Consider the following 22,900-nt stretch of genomic DNA (forward strand, 5'->3'; position numbering starts at 1 on the left):
GTCAGAGATATAAATTCGACGGATGTTGTTTGATTTTTATTAAATTCCGTAAAACTGATTAACTTCCACATGGAAAAAATATTGATACGAATAAATTCAATTAAAGTGGTAACAAACTTTCATTTAATATTGTTTGAAAATGTGAAAAACTACAAATTTTATGTACATACATACTGTATTTTTTTAAATTCCTGTTAAAAAAGTATACATGTTAGTTAGTTAGTGTGCAAATATTTTTTTTATTTCAATATTATCTCCCTTCAAATAATTAATGAAAACGAAGTGCAGGAAAACTCACGAAGCAATGTTGTGACGTGACATCATACCACAGCGGCTAGGTATCACATACGTCTTTTTTCTCACATGACATAATTGAATGTTGCTACTTTTGCCAGATACGACCGTGTGTAAGAATACGTAAAAAGACGTAACTCAGTTTTATCATTTTTGGTGGATCTTTTAGGTCAGTACGTGATAAGAAGGATAATTATGTATTTAGTTATGAAAAAAAAAAACTGCTCCATAGTGCTGATTTCCTGATGAAACCGCTCCCCATGTTCATCATTTACAGCATCAAAGTTTTCCCGGAAAAATCCAAATGTGAGTGAAGAAAATTCACTTTCAGTGCGACACATGCGACACCCTAAATTTTTGTAGTTTCGTAGAAGTTTACATGATTACATAAAACTCCTTTCACCACAGAAATAAAAAATGATGTAGGCTGCCAGTTCAAGGGGATTTCACCACAGAAATAAAAAATGATTCAGGCTGCCAGTTCAAGGGGATTTAATTTTGATTTAAATGTTCATCATTCAAAACTTTTCTAATTTGAAAACCTACAAATATGCCTTCTTCTATTATTTTGGTATCACACAAACTGGAAAACATAGTTTTCAGGTATTCAAAAGCATCACCTATTTTGTCAAAAGGCCTTCATAAATTTCTTCATGAGTCCCAATTTGATGTGCATCAAATTAGTTCACTTATTGGTAAAGTGAAGTATACCCCCTTCTATGAAAACTCCAAAAATTATAAAGTTCGGACGTGAAGAGTTAAATTGTTGTTTATTAAATTGGTGGCTCTTGTCTATTAAATTACACTTTAATTAGGTTTATGCACATATTTCTATGATGACAAATTTTCTTTGAATGTAAGTACTTAAATAATTCCTCACATTTTCATAAAATAAGATTTTTTTTTTTTCGATTTATGTTAAAACCTTATGCAGTGGAAAAATTTGGAAGAATTATTTATAATGGTTTCAGCAAGAAAAATCTGTTGACAACCACATTTCAGTTTCAGAACAACATAAAACACGTTTTAAAATTCTGGTCTCCATATTATTATTTTTTTATATTTTCGTAAAACTTTAAATATCTGTAACAAAAAAAACGTACGTGACGGAGAAAATCTGAAAGCAGAATCGAATTCAGGAAGTGAAATCCTACAAGAACCACTCCTAAATGTTTGTGTTATCCAAATCATGTCGACCAGTGTAATTTTTTTAAGTTATTATTTTTTTGTTGTGTCATTTAGCTAAGAATAACATTCGCATATAAGTTAAAGTGAATAAAATATTCGCATCGGTAGTGATGATATGGCCAAAAAATCATTTACGATTTATTATGATCTATTTATGTAAGAAAGAGATATATGAAAGAGATATGTAGATAAATGTGTTATTTATTTATTTATTACACAGGGATGGCTAAAAGTACGGAATAAAATTCATATCTTTTGAATGAGTTGATTTTTTAAAACGCCGAAAAACGTTAACTGATTTTGATTTTTTCCCATCTTCGGTTATATAATAATTAATTTTTCTTCAACCCCCTAACCTCCAGCTACCCCTACTTTTTTTTTCAAACGGAAACATAAGGCATGAGGGGGCTCGTTGAAAAGCTTATAGAAAACCGAATCCAGCCATACCAAATAAACAAGTTTTATTTTTTCAATAGCAAGGTGTTTAGGGCTGTATAAAACACCTACTTAACAAGTGAAATAAAATTTAATTATCTTCAGTGTTGTCCTCCATGAATTTGCAGAGAATAAAATAAAGAATTTGAAACTGCACCTATCACTGCTAACGCAAAAAAAAAGATATATTTTTATGTTGCGTTTTTTTGGCACCACTTACTTGCCAGGCTTTCTGGTTAATTTTTCGCTTTAGTTGTAAATTGGAGTTCGAAACGTTACTATTGTGTCAAAATCAAGTTATTTACTGAATTGCAATGGTATTGTCGAAAAGGCAACGCATCGAAATCTTGATATTGCTTGGATGTGGAGACAAAATAAGAAGTCAGGCTGAAGTGCGCGATTTATTTAATGCGAAATATCTCAAAAACCAAATCTCGCAATGGAACAGTTAGTAAAATATTTCACAAATTTGAGGAACACGGTACAGTACAGACTTTGCCCAAAACTGGACGGGCACGTGCTTTGAATGAAGAAAAGAAATTATACATTGCATTAGAACTTGTTGAAAATCCACATACTTCAACTATTTGATTGGCCCGCAATCACGATGCTTCTCGAACTGCAATTCGAATAAAACAAGAGAAATACCACCCCTATAAGGTATGTCTTGTCCAAGAGCTTTTGGAAGACGATTATTATAGGCGATTACAATTTTGTGAGGAAATGATGAGACGGTGTGACGACAATAATGGTTTTCAACGAGACGTACTTTTTTCGGATGAAACTACGTTTTATTTAAATGGAGTGGTTAACAGGCACAACTATCGCTTTTGGTCCCAGGAAAATCCACACTGGACATGCGAATCGCATACGCAGCATTCACAAAAAGTTAATGTATGGGCAGGTATCATCAACAACAGAATCTTGGGCCCATTCTTTTTTGAAGAAAATCTTACTGCCGCTCGCTACCTGGATTTCCTAACATTTGATCTGATAGCTGCTCTAGCTGTGATCTTCCCTCATGATATTGATCCAGATATACCGAATGAAAGAATTTGGTTCCAACAAGATGGCGCTCCCCCACATTTTGGTATTGATGTTCGAAGATACTTAGATGAAATGTTTCCAAATTGCTGGATTAGTAGACGGGGTACAGTTGAATGGCCGCCAAGATCCCCCGACTTAACACCCCTGGATTATTTCCTTTGGGGATATTTGAAAGAAAGAGTCTACCAGGACAGACCGGATAATATTGAGAATTTAAAGAACAAGATTAGGGCGGAGATGCATAATTTACCAGCTCAAGTCATTCAGAATGCTGTGGACAGCTTTTACTATCGTCTTGGAGAATCCCAAGTAGTGAATGGAGGACATTTTCAGCATTTGCGACATTGAGTTTATTTTTGTAAATTATCTAGTTGTTTCAATTTCTATATGAAAAAAAACTTGTTATTGAAAAAATAAAACTTGTTTATTTGGTATGGCTGGATTCGCTTCTCTATAAACATTTCAACGAGCCCCCTCATGCCTTATGTTTCCATTCGAAAAAAAAAGTAGGGTAGCTGGGGGTTAGGGGGTTGAAGGAAAATTAATTATTATATAACCGAAAGATGAGAAAAAATCAAAATCAGAACTCATTCAAAAGATATGAATTTTATTCCGCACTTTTGGCCATCCCTGTATAGTTCAGTTTCTATTAACCCCACAGATTCCATACTTGCACCAAAAAAGTACATGTTTTAACCTTTATCTGCAGAAATATCATTTTTCGAAAAAAATGAGTTTTATCCTTCGAGAGCATTCAATTGAAGCGGATACAGCGATGCGTATTTTTCAGAGTGATTTTTGTTTAGGCAGAGCATAACTCTTAACTGATGCTTATGATAAAAAATTTTTAATTATTTTTTTATTTTATAGGAGGAAAAATATCAATATTAACTTAAAAAACTTAAAATATTCAACAAATAAGAAAAAAACAACTACACTAGAAATAACTAACTTGAGAGAATAGCCACCGGGTCAAGCCAGTCCAGTATGATGTCACAAAATCTCTGCAAAAAGCTTGGACCTTCTCAAATATTTTAGGAATTAGAAATTATTTATTAGGGTTAATATTAAAGCTATCTACCTGACACCACATATTTAGAGGGTCAAGTGCTTGCGGAAAATGTAAAAACAAGTTATAAATTAAACATTACTCAATGAGCCCATCGTAAAAATTACTGCAATATAAATGTCATATTATTCATATTTTTAAGCAACATTATACGAAACTTTGACAACTTTGGTATTTGTGTTGCAATCACGTTGATATTCACATTTTTTCGTGCATTCCGAAACTAAGTTTCAGGATAACTTTCAGTTTCAGAGTAACTTCTGAAGAAGAGAGCGATTTGTCTCTCGAAACGTCAAGAGTTCGACGACGTGACAACCAGCCCGGAAATCATTCAACCATTAACGATTTTAAGCCATTTTTTATGTTAGAATATTCTGGTGGTTTGCTGGGGCAATTGTGACGGCGGATTCGAATTCAGCGGGTAAAAATACACGGAAATTCATAGGTTAGACCATGATTTTCAGTCGCTTTTAAATCAAAACTGGATCGTAGAAGCTATTTATTAATGTTGTGGATTTTTACGCTTTTTTAAGGTTAGGTTAGGTTAAGAATTTGTGACTTTATGGGCTAAATCTGACTTCAGATTCGTGTTCAGCGGGTCAGGATACAAGGGACTATAACGATCTAACTACTAGTTTCAGTCGCTGATAAATCATACCTAGATTTTAAATGATGAATTGTTGATTTTGTGCGTTTTTTAAGTATTTTTTAATGTTAGATAATTCTGGTGATTTGCTGAGTCAATTCTGACATCGGATTCGAATTCAGCAGCTCAAAATACAATACAAATAATGTATTATGGTCATTTGCACTTTTATTATTTTTTATGGAGCTGTATATTAATGTAACGACTTTACAGAGTTTTTATTTTTTATTATTTTACCAAACTTTTATGAAAAAGTAAAATTATCATTAAAAATTTATAAATGTAATCAAAGATTTGTTTTCAGTTATTTTTTATGAATCGTATTTATTTTGATTTTTTATTATTTATATTGAATTATAAAATGAATCAATAGTTGGTTCAAGATGTAAGTTTAAATAACATTGCTTTTTGGTGTTTAAACCTACTTAAATTATTTGTGTAGCTATCCGAGATTTTGTTTCGAAATTCTTTAATTTTGTATTCGAAAATGAGGCAAAATGTCTCAACTAGTCAGTACTTAAAACAGGGTTACGACAAAACGGGATGATATTCCGTACACATCTGCTGGCGGTGCGGGAATAAACAAAGGAATATATTCCTTTCATTATTTAAAAAAATCTACCTAGGTACTAAAAAATTGTAAAGGACTCTATTGATTCCAAAACACGAAACAAACAAACGGGGAAGAAGGCGGCAATCCTACTTTAATATAAATTAATAATTCACTAAACTACTAGTTTGATTTGATGAAAACTCTTTTACTGCATAAAAATGTATTTCTTCCCTAGTGAAATGAATTACATTATTGAACTATGACAGAAGGGGGATGAACAAAGGATGAAAATATAAAGCACCTTCCAAATTCACTTGTACAACGAGAATGAGGTAGATAATAGTAAATAAACGTCAAGTTCACGCTCTGTTATACTAAGTTGCATGGCGTGTCAGTACATTTTTATTCTCTGACTGTATTTCATGCGACATTCTCTAAGGCAATAAAAGTTTGTATTTTAGGTCGTTAATAATATACCGTAACATAAAACTTGTGTATTGAAGGTGTAATAACATGTTTAATGTCTAATTGAAAAAGAGCAAGGTTACATGATATCAGATAAGCCTGTCTTTATTGGATAACATTTCCACTATTTCTATACATTATACTTTAGGACTGCTCTTTCAAGTGTCGTCCTGTCAAATGGAATTAATGTATTATATACAAAACAGAGATCTTTTAAAAATTAGTTTTGAAACGGCGTTGTCAAAGAAGCTGGCAATATGACTAGAATTGTCTTGTCTTGCCTTACTCAATATTTGCCCCATTTTGTATTTTTTTAGAACATACGAGGTTTGATCAAAAAGTAACGGGAATTGTTAATTTTCTCAGAAAGTTTATTCTTCATTTCTTAGCCCGTCCCCTTCAAAGGTGATATTATAAAGGGTGTTAAAAAAAGAGTGTAAAATATCTAAGGAGGTAATAGTATAAACCAAAATAAGCAGAAAAGTCTCAATAAACATGGGTCCGCAAAGTAACGGTTGCGGAGATATGGAATGTTTTATGTTTTTAGCCCCTTTTTTTATTTTGCAAAAACGTTGTGTATTTTCTTATAACAATACGTATTTGACAATTGTTCTCAGTGTACAAGTTTTCTTTCGCTATGGCTGGTTACTCTAACGCAGAATTAACAGACATGCATTTCATGTATGGTCGTGCTAATGGGAACGCCACCGAAGCGCGACGTCTTTATGTTGACGCTTATCCAAATCGCCAGATTCCTTCACAACGCATGTTTGGAAGAATTCACCAAAGATTGCGTGATACCGGTTCCTTGAGCAAACAGTGCCATTTATCCGGAAGACCAAGGTCGGTATCCACTCCTAGAGCAGAAGAAGAAATTCTAGCACTGGTAGAGCAGAATCCAGGTACGAGTGTGCGGAGAATATCAGCCGAGGTAGGAATTAGTGGTCCTCTTGTTTGGAGAATCCTTCACGAGCAACTGCTTTATCCATACCATGTGCAACGAGTACAGGCCTTAAATCCAATAAATGATCATCAAGCACGTTTGGCTTTTTGCCGCTGGTTTCTACGTCATGATGCTGAAGACCCTCGTTTTCTTGCAAACATTCTTTTTACTGATGAGGCCGGGTTCACAAGAAATGGAGAGTGTTTAATTTTCACAAGACGCATATTTAGGCCGACGAAAATCCTCATGCTCTAATAGAATCTGGACATCAGGCACGTTTTACATTAAACATTTGAATGGGTATTGTAGGTGACAGGTTTCTGGGTCCTGTTGTTTTACCAAACCGATTAACAGGCGCTGCTTACCTCAACTTTCTGCAGAACACACTGTATGAGTTTTTGGAAGATATTCCTTTGAATCAGAGGCAACAAATGTTGTTCCAGCATGATGGTGCTCCAGCTCATTTTTCCATGGCCGTTAGAGAGCATTTACACCAAACTTTACACATAGATGGGTAGGACCTGTTTTATGGCCTCCAAGATCGCCTGATCTGAACCCTCTAGATTTCTTAGTTTGGGGATATTTGAAGACATTAGTATGTGGTACTCCTGTAAATAGCCTGGAAGAGCTGCAGCTACAGATTAATCAAAAGTGTCAAGAAATCCAAACCAAGGAGGGTGTTTTCGAAAGAGTTCGAATATCGTTGAGACGAAGATGTCGTGCCTGCTTGGAAATGGACGGAGGGCACTTTGAACATCTTCTGTAACTTTGTTTTTTGTTTGTTAAAAGCTTCCTTTGTCGGTTTATTCCTAATAAAATAAAATGTTTGAAAATGTTGAATAGTGGTCCATATCTCCGCAACCGTTACTTTGCGGTTCATACTATTACCTCCTGAAATATTTTACACTCTTTTTTTAACACCCTGTATACACCTATACCAACTTAGTTTCCAGTTTGAGAAACATTGGTGAAACGTCCCTTTAGGTATCGTCTTGAGCACGGTTTGCGGTTTTGCCTTTATCTCATCTATATTGTTGAAAAACGTTGTTCTTTGACTGTCTTTTTTAGTTTGGGTAATAGGGGTCATGTCGGGAAAATAGGGTGGTTGCGGCATCAGAACAATGTTTGTGTTTCGCCAAAAACTGTTGGATAAGCAAAGCGGTGTGTTGTCGTGGTGCAAAATCCACGAGTTGTTTCTCGTGTTCCTGTCGTTTGTCGCCTTTGTCGCAACACAAAAATCGCTAAAAACATTGAGGTAAGTCTTACTCATTCGCTCGTTAAACGCAAATAAAGCGTGACAGATGCCTAAAAATAGACACGTACGTCACTGACAGTGCTAAAGAATTAACTGGATAGACAACACACTCAATTTGAAAATTACCGTTACTTTTCTATCAAACCTCGTATATTTTACAATTAACGCTGGTATTTTTACTTTATTTTAAAGGTATTAAGTTCAAATAAATTCAAAAAAATTATCAAAAAATCAAGTTTGATGAAAATTTGTTGAACATGTTTAAATTAGCTTAATACCTTTAAAATAAAGAAAAAAAATACAGGCGCTAATAATAAACTATACATTTTAAAAAATAAATTTAGCATATTTTTTGTTAGTAATATACCTACAGGCTGCTACAATTCGCTTCTTACTGCAGGGATCTCGGAAACGATAAGAGATACGAAGTAGTTTAAATGGGGGCAAAGTTGCATAATCATAGGATCAACATTACTACTAAAAATTGATTAGTTTTCGAAATATTTGAAAAAAAACGAAATTTTGAAAATCCGTTTTTGTTTCATTTCAGTTTTGTTAAGGTGATATTGCAAAAAGAAAAACACTTTTTCTGCTTGCAAGTTTTTTGCCCTCTATCGAATAGTTTAATCAATTTTTATATGTAACGTTTCGTCTCTCCAGGACCATTATCAACTTCATTTTTTTTAAATATGACCCTGAAAATTATATTACATTTTTTGCAAGCCTCCACGACCCCAATACTGTACTGCCTCAACCAGAACCAGATTCATACGTTTTGTCTCGAAAAATTGATCTTCGACCCTGTGAAATCCACCTATTTAAACTATTACCATCACACGTTACAATAAAACATTATTAGAATTTTAATCCCGTGGCTCATAGTTCTGAGTTTCTCGAGTGCTCAAAATTCAAACAAATTTTCATCTATTTTTTTTCAGGATATTCAAACAAATACATCTGACATGCTCTTACACAGTTGCGGTTACAGGTATAATAAATTCCGATCATATTATGCTTATCTTAATTTACATTTACTGTAATTTTTTAAAGTATAATATTCATTTGGAGTTTAGGTTGTTCATATGCATTTTTAAGAAGTAATTTGCCATAATGAAGTTGAAATTGTAATAATGTTTTAATTTTGACGCAACAACTTATTGAATTATGTATGGCCAGGTGATGGAATAATGATTTATTGTAACGTGTGATGGTAATAGTTTAAATAACTAGGTGGATTTCACAGGGTCTAACGACACTTAAGAGTGTACGAGAATTCTTTAAACATAGAAATGTAAATAAATAATTTAAATAAATTTGGAACGAATACATTGAAGATGAATTTTTCAAGACAAAACGTCTGAATCTGGTTAGGGATCATGAAGAGTGGCAAAAAATATTATAAATTTTCCAGGGTCGTATTTAAAAAGTGAATTTGATGATATTCTGGAGAGACGAACCGTTACATATAAAAATTGATTATGCCATACAATAGAGAACAAAAAGTTACCATGAGAAAGTGTTGTTCTTTTTCAATATCACCTCAAACAAGGCTGAAATAAAACGAAAACCGATTTCCAAAATTTCGTTTTTTTTTTCAAATATTTCGAAAACTAATCATGTTAGCTTTGATTTTTAGAGGCATAATGTTGGGGCTGAACTCTGCATCCGTTTATGCTACTTCGTAGCTTTTACCGTTTCCCAGAACCCTATAGTGAGAAGCGAATTTGTAACAGCCTGTATATGAAATATTTTAAAGAAAAAATTATGATAGTCATGGAAAGGTATGGATAGACCATCACTTCCTTGAATTACACCACTCTACAAACTAATAGTTGTTACATAAGCAACGACTTGAAGCATCATTACTACAACGTTAAATATATCTATCTACTAGGTGGACAAAATTTCTCTGTTTTCAGCATGAAAAATACATACTAAATAAGAATATCTTTTTATACAGACTTTTTTCCTAAAATGGAAGATACGGGAGATATATCCCTTTAAATGGAAAAGAATTTTTTGCAATATATTAAAAGCTCTCGTCGAGATATCGTATCCGTATTTTAAACTTAGATTGCAGGGATTTGGACAATAATTTACACTGTACTTTTCAAATCCCACGGCTTGCGTAAGTGGTAGTTTAAAGGATTGACTGCCACCATTTTATCCTCAGCGTTTTTATTATAAACTTATTTTAAAAATGTTCACATCTATGCTATTGGAAGAAAAAAAGGTACACTTACTTAATTTTGGTAAATAGTATCGTTTCACGCACATAAAAAAATATTGTTTTGAAAAATATGTAAAAAAATTGTTATGAAAATTCATAATATTTCAATTATTTTTACAGCAGTAAAATAACAATTTGAAAATTACATGCAATGCCATAATCACTTTGTGCAACAGTTACATACAATGTTTTTTGTATGGTATTTTAATAGTTATTTCTATAAGAAAATGGTTAATTTTGTAATTAATCGTATTTCCTAAATAGGTTAAAATATACAGGGTGTCCCGTTCATGTTTCAAAAAAACTTGTGCTAGTTCCTCGTGGAAAAATAATGGGGGTAGTTCGTGTAAAGTTTTTTTCTTAGACGCCCTGTATTCGAGATACAGTGCAAATGGTTTCTTTTTGAAAAGCAGTGACACAGGCCCGGTCTGGCTCATTCGGGGGCCGTCGGGTAAAATCGAAATCGGGGCCTATTTGGTTTTGTCTGTTATTAGGGTGCATATCGACTCTCCCAAGGAAAACTGTCGTATCTCAAATTTGGTTATACTGAGATAATTGCATTTGAATAGTTGAGAAAATAATAATGTTCGTTATTTTTTTATTATAAGAGTTAAATCGTTCTTCTTTAACAAAGTAATTATTGTTTAGTCTTAATTAATTATTGATGATCTGAATAAAATAGTTTAGGATAAGAAAAAATGGATTTTGAATGAGCTACTACAGTTTTCGTGAACAAAATTTTTATTGAGAAACAACTTGCTACACTAATAAGGTACAGAAAAATTAAACATTTTCTATTTTTAGATAAAAAAAAATAATTGTTAATAATCAATAATGACATAAAAGGCAAATTTATTACGATTCGGAGTCAGAGTAATCTTCTTGGTCAATATTACTTTCTTCCTGGTGGTCAGTCTTACTAGCAGGCCGAAGGGAGTTGTAAAATCCATGATACATCGGTGGTATCAAATTAGCCTTACACAGACCCAAAAGATCGCTTAATTTTTTACCATCAATTGGCAGCAAACCTTGATTCAATCTTGGAAATTGATATTCTTCGCGTTCGCGTGTATTATTTGTTTGTAAGTCTAGTTCTTTATGATTTTCTCCAAAATTATACACAAAAAATACTTTATTGGGAGACTTTGGATTGCAGTGGATTTCTCTGATTTTGCTGATTTTTACAGCCTCTCCAGTAATATCTTTTTTCCAATTTTGTTTCTTTACCATTGGGTTAAAAGTTACAAAATCTTCTTGAGACATTTCTTTTACTTTGTACTGTGGGGCAGTAACTTTGGCCAATTTTATTAGACTAATCCACTGACTATCAGGAGTGTATATAGCAGAGTGATGTTTTTTGCAACTTCAATCACAGCATGTTATTTTATTCTGCGTGTGGCGGCCAATTTCAAGAAAACGGTGTGTTATTTCCAAATCCAAAGTCATTGATGCATAAGCAAACATTGCAAAAACAAAACGATTACGGTTTTGACCACCGCAATTGTCGGAATAAAGAATAACCTTTCGTATGCCATTTTCTTTAACCTTTTTAAAAAGATCCATAAACAACTTCCGGTCCTCTCTTCGATATTTACTCATGCCATACAATAGCAATAGCCTTGATTGCTGCCTAAATCATAAATTGTAAAGTTGTATGTTGCGATTTTACTTTTATAATAAAAATCGCTGACTTCTGACTTGGGTGTTACTAACACTTTCTGCAAATCAAAGCATTTATCATTTTTCGAAAATTCTTTATCAATGTCTTTCAGATTTCGAACCGCGATTTTGTTTAAATTATGATTATTATTATCATCTTCCATTTTTTCTGTTCTCTTCTCTTTTTTGCAAAGCGGTGCTTACAACTGTTTCAGAAATTGCAAACGTATTTAAGAACATCGTTTTGCAAATTTGTTTCTCATTATTGTCAATGACAAACTTATAATTGCGAGAGAAATTCCTTCTGGAATATTTATTACGTACAGTACCCTGCTTTTTTCCCGTTGTGTCACGCACCTTACAAAGAAAATCCCACTGCTGATTATGATCTAAAGGGTTCCAAAATTCGTCAAAAATGACTTTTCTAGCTTCTTTATTTATTATTTTGTTGCATTTATACCTGCAAGTTTCCTTACTATGTGATTTCATTATCTTTATAAAAAGGTTTGGCTTTACGATTTTTATGTTATAAAAATTTCATTCAAATTTTAATTTATAAATTGATTCTGTCTCACTAACGCAGCGTGCAACGCGCAAACGCGGCAGACATGACAGAAGCTATTTACATGCTGCCATCTGGATCGAGCTTGCAAGGCAAACTCTCCCATCTATTTGCAGCTCAAATTAAAGCTTATTAGTTATTTCAAGCACCATCTTTAAAATATTAAAAATATACTTTTAATATACTTAGCCTTGCAGTACTTATTCCGTTTTTAAATCATTTTTTTTAACAGAAAAAAAACTCATTGGGATAGGTGACTTTGAATCGTCATTTCTCCGGCTCTAGTACAATCTACGAATATCTATTTGCAGTTCAAATTAAAGCTCATTTCAAGCGCTATGCCGCTATCTGGAGGAATACAAGTATACTTACAGGTTATTATAAGGTTAAAAGACTTACAGTTTGGGAGATATTAATTTCTCCCGTTTTTCCTCCAAGCCCTCGGCTTATAGATAAAGGAGTTATTAGCTTCAAGGACTTACAGTTTGGAATAGATATTTATTTCTTTCTTTCTATCCTGTAGTTACACTGTTTATAGGGGTATAGGGAAAAAATATAATAAAATTTGTGTTATTTTTTTTGACCTGGGAAAATCCCATTTCTATAAAAGATTCAATTTTCATTTTTACGTTATTCTTTTTTCTTTTCAATTTACGGTGGCTATATCACAAGAATTTACAAAAAACTTTCTTATGGCCAGACCGGGCCTGATGCAGTGTCGCCGATACAGGTATTAAAAAAAAATTAACAGAAAATCCTGTTTAGAAACGAGACATTTATTGGAGCATATACATAATATGTATACACATATTATGTGTCTATGAATTTCTTGTAATGACGATTTCTACCAATAAGCTTTGAGTGGTACTTAATACTTCAATGCAATTATTGAATATATAAATTATTTTATATATAATAATTTGCTACTGGCTGATTGATTTGTACAGGTATTTATATCTTTATTAGAAGTTGCTACATATAAATATTAGATATATGTATCCAAAATACGAATGGTCATTTTGGACGTTACTACATTGAAGTTAATTGCTTACTAAATCTAACAAAAATTACTCTTTTAGATGGATAGAAATTGCTAGTTTAAAGGGAAATTACGAGATAAGTTCGATTCTATTCCAAAGCTAAGTTTCTTTTTTAATAAGATAAGTATACTTTCGTAAAAAATGTTATTTTTGAAGTACTCTTTTTGTTTTCAATAAGTGCATAGGTCATCCCTATCAGTTCATCCGTTCAAAAGTTATGAGCATAAAGGATCGTTTTATGTTTTCAGTGTATTTCAATTTTTGAGTATTCACTAATTTATTAGGAAAGTCTATCTCTGACAAGGGAAACCAAAAGTTCTATTTAACTGCTATTTTTTAAAATTGTACTGTAATTTTACTTACCCGTGACTCTATGATATGAAAAATTTTTGGGATATGTAACTTTTGCAGATTTATTTAGCGTCTGGTTTCCTTTTTGGCTCTGAATAAGCTTGCCTCCAGTGTTTTCAGTGTTATTTACAAATTTTACAGGAGTCTGTGGTTCTGTGATATCAAAAGTTGGCCATTTTAGTTCCTTCTCGTATACTGGGTTTGAACTCGTATCGTTTTTACTTCGATTCACCTCCTTCTTTGTATCTTGTTCCTCTGTAAATGAGACGTCAGTATCTTCTTCGCTATGGAGAATTTTCTTTTTATTTACATATATATCCTCTTTGCTGTCTGAAGATTGTAGACCGGGATTCGTTTGCAGTTTATTCACAATGCTTCTCGATGTTGTTAAGTCCCTGTCTAATTTTTCTGAAACGGAGAAATAAGACATAAGTAAAATTTACATTCAACAAAAGACTAAATAATTTATTAAATATTAAGAACGGTAAAGACATTTTATCGATCGAAGATAATTGTTTGAAGGAGATCGAAGCGTACATATTCGTAGACAATGCGATATGTGGAACCCACCACATTCCGTTGAGAAATTTCAATACATGGTTCACCTTCCTTAGGAATCTGCAAATAATCATTTAAACTGGAGTTTTGTTTGTAAAAAATAATGCTTAAGATAGTCGTTATAAAAATGAAACATTATTAAAATGAGTGACCCCACAATTAGTAAACAATTAATTAAATTTTTAAAAACTGATGCACCAAGATAAGAGGTATAAATATTCATGAACCATCGTTGCAGTTATACAAGGTGCGTTCCTAATATAAGTAAACAGGACTTTTTAAAAATAAGAACAACAAAAACTTTTTTTGGCAAAACCGATTTATTTTATTCAAAATAGTCTCTTTCCGAATCAATACAGCGATTTACAGGGTTTAAAAATATGCCGAATGTCTATTAGGACTCGGATAGCTTCTATGTCCACTTAATGATTCCCTTTCATCGGCAAATGCATTTTTCCGAAAAGGTAAAAGTCGCACGATGCCAAATCAGGCGAAGACGTGGAGTGTCGATTGATGAGATGGCGCATTATCGTGCAACCTTCTTCTGGGCGATGTTTTGGCCGAATACATCGAATACGCTGTACCAAACACTTCAAAACGCCAAGATAACATTGTGAGTTAACGGTTTGGCCCGGTGGACCAAACTCTTTGTGGACAATGCCCATGGAATCGTAAAAGCAAAATATTGTCTACACTTTCAATTTTCCCAAAGAAGATATTTTGGGTTTTGGCTCGTCTGGCGCATTCCACTCGGCACTTTAGCGCTTGGTTTCTGGGTCATATGGAAAACACCACGTTTCATCACCAGTCACAACGTTGTAAAGGAGGTTTTTGTCCTGTTTGGCCTCCTTGATAATGCCCTCGAATGTTGAATTTTGAGTAATTTTTGGTCGCCAGTCAACTTGTGCACCCACTTTTCGGTAGTCCAAATGTTCGACCAAAATACGATAAATTGATATTTTTGAGAAGCTCAATTCCAATTTCATGAATTTTAATGAAGATTTTGGCTAATCTTTGATGAATTCAAGCACAGTTTTGATGCAATCACAGATTTTGGTTGGCCAACATGTTGCTCATCGTTTAAGTCCTTATGGTCGTTTTTAAACCGCGTAAACCAATCATGAACCAATCATCACCATAAACTTGGTTCATCAATTGAAACGCTTCGGTAAAATTTTACTAAGTTTAAAACAAAACTTAAATCTCTTTGTTCGATGCTCAATTGTCACTGAAAGAAATCCACCAAGTGAGGGGCTTTGCTAAGATATTTTAGCTACAGTAGGTAAAATTTTTGCTGTCATAGAAAAAAAATCATGCTGCCTCAAGTAAGTACGTTTTACTAAAATGTGTTTGCTACCACAACAAAAAAAGTCTTGTGGCGATATGATAGTTCAGTTGGAATTTTATTTTAATCGACTATCTATCTGTCCCAAGTGCTTTGCTCGGGTAAGTGAATGTACTTTTTCAGAATTGATCCAATTGGGATTATTTGTCCCTATTTGTAGCAAATTAGGGCTCACGTACTGTAGCTGAGGCTTCACTTAATAATTTCCAGAATAAACCGGAATTCGGCTCAGTGCGCATGCGCGATTACGCGTGCCTTATGCTGACCATGATTTCGCCCATAGAAGTTAGAAGTTTTGCCATTTTGCTGTAACACGTAACACGGAATATACGTTCGTCAATCGTTAGTCGTTGGGTCTTTAATAATAAATAGATGTTTTGTGATAGAGTGTTGAGTCAGTTTTCAATTGTCTAACAACCGCCAGAAAGTTTGCAGTTTGGGTATTTGCGTAAATATGCAATAGTACTTATATGCATGCGTGATTACATGCACATAATGCAGGCTGAATACAAACTCTAACTTCTTCTCGAATGGGGATTTGAAGATTATTTATGCTTGTTTCAAGGTATGTACAACATTGAGTTGACTCGCTTGGGGTTAATGAATTGACTCGCTTGGGGTTAATGAGTTGACTCGCTTGCGATTAATGAGGACTCGCTTGGGGTTAATGAGTTGACCCGTTTGGGATTAATGAGTTGGGTCGCTTGAGGTTAATGAGTTGACTTGCTTGCGGTAGCAAAGAGACTATAGCAAAACTGTCTACTTACTGCAAGTGAGTTCCTTCCAGTAAAGCAGGTTTTCGTGAGGTAAGAAGGCACTTGGCGCTTATTTAATGCAGACATTTAGCTACGATTAATGGATTTTTACTAACCGTAGCAAAGAAATTCTCTCAGTGTATACCGATAACAAAAATATATATACTTCAGACGCAATAAGTCCGCTTCTATTCGTCTAAATGCCATGAAATTTTGAGAGTTCATCAGCGAAGGATCTACCGCAATAAATGGTCTCACTAGAAATACCTATTTTTGAAAAGTCCTGTTTACTTTTGGAACGCATCTTGTACATTGTTACAAGAAACGAGAAATTAAAAGCTCCAAAAATCTCGTGAGTTGGAGACTCAAAACGCTAAAATACTTAATGCTGAGTTTTTTGTTAGCAACTAGTAATTCCGAATGACTGGAAAGCAGACGTAATAAATAATCAAAGAGGATTCAGTCGCGTAAAAGATTTATTACAATCAATATCTATCAGTGACAACGAATAATAGCAATGAAATTTATAGGTACATAATTTTTTGGGAAATTTTTGGGAACAGGCATTCTGAAAATATTTACAAAAATATATACGACAAATTATGCACGTCTGAATGCAGGAAATTTAAAGAAGTGTCATTAAAAAAAAACTAATGTCATAAGAAAATACTAAGAGTCTTCAGTTTCTTATCACTGCTGATATCTACATCAAAGATTTACAGGAGATTTATTTCTTGACTGTTTTTCTTAGTGACAAATATATACTTACATAAAATTTAAAATTATAATTTTTAAAATTTTTTCATTGTTGATTCTTTTTCTTAAGGTTCGGCCAAACGAAGCACCGCACCTAATACGGCACTAGACCTTAGACCAGAGCCTCGCACCAAGCATTGCCAGTGGCCGTATTGGAACACCGCCCTTAGCGTTCAGCCAGTATATTTTTAATCACTGAACGGTTACGACGTTAAACATGAGTTTTTTGTTAAATTCGTTTAAAAAATTGGTATTTAATTAAAAATAGATCGATGACGACAGTACATCCTCTAAATAAAAAAGCGAATATGGTGAATTCCATCACCTTCATGAAGATTTAAGAAAAAATAAAGTGTTTTTTTGAGTACTTGTAAAAGAGCATATGCATATTTGATATTGATTATATTTCAAGTATTAGGAGAAAATGGAATGAAAATAAATGTCAAGAAAACAAAAACAATGGCAATAACAGAAGAACAACAGAAAATAAATATAAAGATAGATGGAGTGAGGCTGGAACAAGTACAATATTTTGATTATCTAGGGGTATTGATAGAAGGATCAGGAAAACAAGACAAAGAAATAGAAAAAAGAATAGAAAATACAATGAAAGTATACCATAGTATAAATAAAAGCTTCATTAACAAGAGGGAAATATCTACAAAAACTAAAATGAATGGGTATCAAACAGTTTACAAACCAATTTTAACATACGGGTGTGAGACATGGATATTAACGAGACAAAATAAGAGTAAAATTCAAGCAACAGAAATGAAGTATCTGAGGAGAGTGAGAGGAGTAACGAAAATGGATAGAATGAGAAGTGAGCAAATAAGAAAAGATTTAGGAGTACAATCGGTATTAGAATTCATAGAACAGCGACAGCTCAGCTGGTGGGGGCACTTACAACGAATGAATAATAGCAGACAAGTTAAAAGGATATGGGAAGCCAAAATACAAGCTAAAAGAAGGAGAGGAAGACCAAGGGAAACGTTGGACAGCGCAGCAGAAAAAGCATTAGAAAATAGTGGCAAGTCATGGCAAGAAGCAAAGCTAATAGCAAGAGACAAAAAGCAATGGAGAAAATTTGTATATAAATAGTAGGAAATTAATTATATGAAATTATTTGTAATCCCGACACCTAAGGGTAAAAGGGAATTTGATTATATATATATATATATATTTCAAGTAAAATAACAAACAGTCGATCATGGCTGGTTACTTAAGAATGGCGTATGTTCTATAAATTTCAATCATTTCATCATTTACTAAGTGCCTCGTTTCATTGTCAATAATAAATGTTTGAGATTTATTGGTTTTCTAAGTTAGAATTTTCATTATCAGCATGATCTTCCAGGTCGTCAATGATCATTTTAGGAAACCCGTTTCTTCTGTATACCGCATAAAGCCAAAACTTGCTGCAACCTAAAATTAAACTCGATGGTTTTATACGCTTTGTCCTTTCTCAAAAATAAACAAGGAAATACACCAAACGTTGAGGCTCTTGTTTTTATATTATTTTGAAGGTTATTAGGGCATTTAGAAACTCATCTACATCATCATAATGAAGCATTTTTAACCTAATATTTTAATTGAATATTATTTCCTAAGTTACCCGTTGCAAGATTTCTGAATTATAAAATTTTTAACGATGCACCAGTTCATGACACTCGAATAGCACTAGCCGTCAAAGTGATGTTTACAAAAATACGTTATAGTTCTACAAATATTCATGAGAAAATTATCATTTCCTACGAAAAAATAAGACACATGTGTAAAAATATCTGTACTACACTTACGCAGGTATTAAAAGCACTCGTTTTCTACATGTTTTGAACCAAGCTGTTAGATTGGTGACATAACCTATAAAGTATATGTAATATATACTTCATGCCTACTTACACAAATTAATCTACATTAGAACCGTTTTAAGATTGCCATTATGTCACGAGCGTGTCCTATTATCAAAGACGTGACGTTGCGGACGTGAATTCATTATTTGTTAAACCTGCCAAAAAGAGATACAATGATGGTATAACTGTCTTCATAGTCTCTCTCTAGCAACTCTAGATATCTGAATTATAAAAGTGTTGTTGCGAACATAGTGGAGAATTTAGGATGTTTAGATTGCTTAGTGATTATACAGTTACATTTTGTAGATTTATTTAGCTTATTTTTCTGAAAATTTAGGTGATCACAGAGAAGAATAAGGTAAATATTTTCATCAACTAATTTTATGTCTAACTAACTAACTAACTAATTGTGTCAAGGTGACCAAGTGAGACGTCAATATTATGTTGAAGTACTGGTAGATGCTGAATCGGGAACCCAAAATGAACATAGAAAACGAGTTCAGGATCGAATACTCAAAATAAAAGTTCAATCCTATCAATTCTATGGAACTCTATCCACAGTGGACATTCATTGTTCAGTATCATTAGGTTTATAGCGCTTCTTTTTATCTCCGAAGTTCCTGATCTTGATGAACACGTTCATCTTGTTCCTCGCTATAATCACCTAAGTTTTCAGAAAAACAATCCAAGTGAGAATTTAGAAAATGCAACTTTAAATTCTGATTCGAGTTCAGAACGCCAAAATACATAGAAGTCAGTAGATTTGGTCCGAGTGCCATGCCATTTTTTTAGTGTGCCTATGTAATTATCCAAAATAAAAACTAAAAATGATATGTCTAAATAAAATTAATACAACACACCTTGATATAATGAAATTATTATTAAATAATGCTTTCCTTCAAAGAAATATTCTGTATTCTTGTTATCCTATTAGCACACCCTCGACAAAGACTAATCACACAAAAACAACTTTTGTTTCCACATTTTCCACAAAGTAGCAATGACATTTAAATTATATGACATAGTGTAGTATAAGAACCCCGGGGAACGTAGTTGCGGCCAGAAATATGTGATCGTCATGAGGAATACCTTCGTTGAATACATCTATTTTTTAATTGACCGGAAGGCGCTGGCTACTAACTTTAAAGAGGGGAAGTATGGTTTAATTTTATAAAACAATAGCAGAGTAAATACACCTAACTATATTATTTACGTACAACAATCTTCAAATTAAACATGTGACAAATAGAAGGAACAACAAAAACATTAACAACCATTTAACATAAAATGAGAGTGCCAAGCTCACCTAGAGCTCCTGTGGGGAAAGAGCAAGGCAGAGAAACCCACGATCGTTGCTCTAACTACCCAAATATAAATACAAAACAACCGCTAACAAAAGGCATAAATTAAGATCCTTTGCTAATGATAAATAACACTTTACTTATTTAATGTGTCACTAAATGTCACCTCACTCGAATCAGACATACACACTTCCAAGTAAAACTGAATAGGTTTGGTATTAGTTAGCCGGCAGGGCCGGAAGGTACTGGAGTCCCATACGGGAGTCGATCCAGCTATAGTTGAGATTTCGGAAGGACTGTTTTAGCAATTCTTTTTTTGTATTTAATTATTCTTTTTTTTCAGATTCGTTCCTCACGGGCGAAAATGTTAGTGAATTCAACAAGGCCCTTATATGCGTCTTGACATAAAGTGAGCACAAGAAATGCTTTATGATTTGTTTTTCGAACAACGTAATCATGACAAAATAAGTTAAATGTGAAACAAAGGAGTTGTTATTGCAATATCCGGGCAGTCACGACAATATATACATATTTTAACATGTAATAAATAATGAGCAATCTTTAATAATAATTGTAACAAGTTTACGTTAGAAAAATATACGCCCCTGAGCGTAAGACAATGAAGGCTAAACATACACAGAAATTTTATCATGAAACATCTATGATCATCACAAGCATAAGATTACATAGAACAATTAACAACAAAGAACTTAAAGAATGTTACCTGCTAATTAATACCTGTTAAACACTTTTAATTTTTCACTACTTATATATTTTTACCGTGCACCGATCGTCTTACTTTTCACTCTGCGCTGTTCTCACCTCAACTATGTAGGCTTCCTTTCAGAATTTCCCACCTAAGCGTTTGTATTTGCGCTTCCTTCTACCAACTGTCAATATTACGTTTTCATTATTGTACAACACCCATGTAACAGGTGACGTCGAAGTTGATATGATAGGTATGGTTTTGCACAATAGCATATGCTTTATAGATTGTATCTCACTAATACCACAGACAATATAGCTAATAGCGAAGCTATATTGTATGTGCTCAAAACGTGTCGGTATTTAAACATCTAAATAGCTAATTCATGTGTAGTCTGCGGCATATTGACGAGAATTAATACTCGTAAGTTCTAAACCGGTCGATGTCTGGTGACTCTCCTGATATAGGTATTTACTAGATATTGAGGGTGTAGTTCTATGCCATTCGGGTCATACAGCCAGTGGATTCGTTGTTTCCCACAATTAGTTAATTTGTTAAAATGCGGTACGCGTTAAAGAATAACATTTTATAATAATTATTAAAATATTGCCAGAAACGTGCACAAGCACGTTTTCGGAAACTTAAACGAGTTTCTTCTTGTCTAATTTTTTGTTTTAAAGGTTCAGGCTCCAGCATAACGATTTATATAACTTACAAAACCAACCTCGTTAGCCATTCCGTCCAATGCAATTTTTAATAAAAGCGATACGTTCTCCTTTTTATGTCTCTTGGCCGGCGCGGGCGTGACTTGTATAGGGAAATGACGGAAATGCAAATCAGCATGCCCGCATAAAAATGCAATTTGTACTGCGGCAACTCGGCAAATATATATTTTCTCTTTTATGACTCCCGGGTATTAAAATTTAATTTAAGGTTTTTTCCTTCTTCATGTTTCACGTCAATGTGTTAACGTAATAAAAAAAACTCCTAGTCACATTTTGCCTTAATCACGATCTTATTACCTTGAGGTTACAGACGTCGGTATGAAATAAATAAACTTAGATCTAAAACTAGATTTGAATGTAAAAAGAGTTTTTTAAGAGTTGTGTTCAAATAAACAATACATTTTTTGTATTCATTGAATTAAAAGTGCTGTTTTATTGACGGTGAAAAGTGACAAAAGATTGAGAAGATTTACGGAAATAAAAATGAATACCTAGAGGTACACTGATAAAAATTATGGAAATTCACACAAAATTTTTGCATATTTGTAAAGGTTTTACAAGAAAAATGTAAATGAATTGAACATACATGATATATCGTGTAGAATTACACGTACCTATAGTACGATCATATTCGATGCAAAGTAATAAATCATTGCCTGTCAAGGGAACCAATGAAGTACGCCTTTAAGGGTTTTACAAATTGAATAATTTCTTTATACATTATGAAGGGACGAGGGGATCAGTTCAGGTCTGGCACCCTTGTTGCTACAAAAATTCCTTTATTCTCATAAACTATTTATTTTAAATGTAATTTATTATAAATCCAATTTGTTTCCTAAATTCCACATATGTACTACATTTTACCTCTGTACGCGCCACTGTTGTTTACTTGTTTTTTGGAAGCGCTCTCTAATTGACGGCAAAGCTCGCCAGGTTAGTATTTGACGTATAACCGACCAGTTCGTACACTCGATGCACCTGGGCGACTACAGCTACTACCAGAACACAGTGCGTATGCAGCGGTATTTCAGATTTTACATTGAATTTCATTTTAAATTTGAAATGATTTATCTTACGCCTCCTAAAAATGATGACACGATTTTCCTTTGATAAAAGGCCGACAATTTTTTGCTCTACTTTGCATCGTATACGATCCTACTATAG

General features: G+C 33.4%; 1 protein-coding gene across 1 annotated transcript in view; it reads right to left on the bottom strand.

Annotated features, from left to right (window-relative positions):
• LOC111692152 overlaps positions 1–22,900 on the bottom strand; it is a gene marked incomplete at its 5' end in the record, with an annotated part of 69,430 nt that overhangs the window by 302 nt on the left and 46,228 nt on the right. Inside the window, one exon of the mRNA XM_023455928.1 lies at positions 13,750–14,145. Coding sequence (XP_023311696.1) covers positions 13,750–14,145 — 396 coding nt within the window. The remainder of the gene's footprint in view (positions 1–13,749; positions 14,146–22,900) is intronic.

This window comes from Anoplophora glabripennis, unplaced genomic scaffold, assembly GCF_000390285.2.
Source record: "Anoplophora glabripennis isolate ALB-LARVAE unplaced genomic scaffold, Agla_2.0 scaffold261, whole genome shotgun sequence".
Lineage (NCBI taxonomy): Eukaryota > Metazoa > Arthropoda > Insecta > Coleoptera > Cerambycidae > Anoplophora > Anoplophora glabripennis.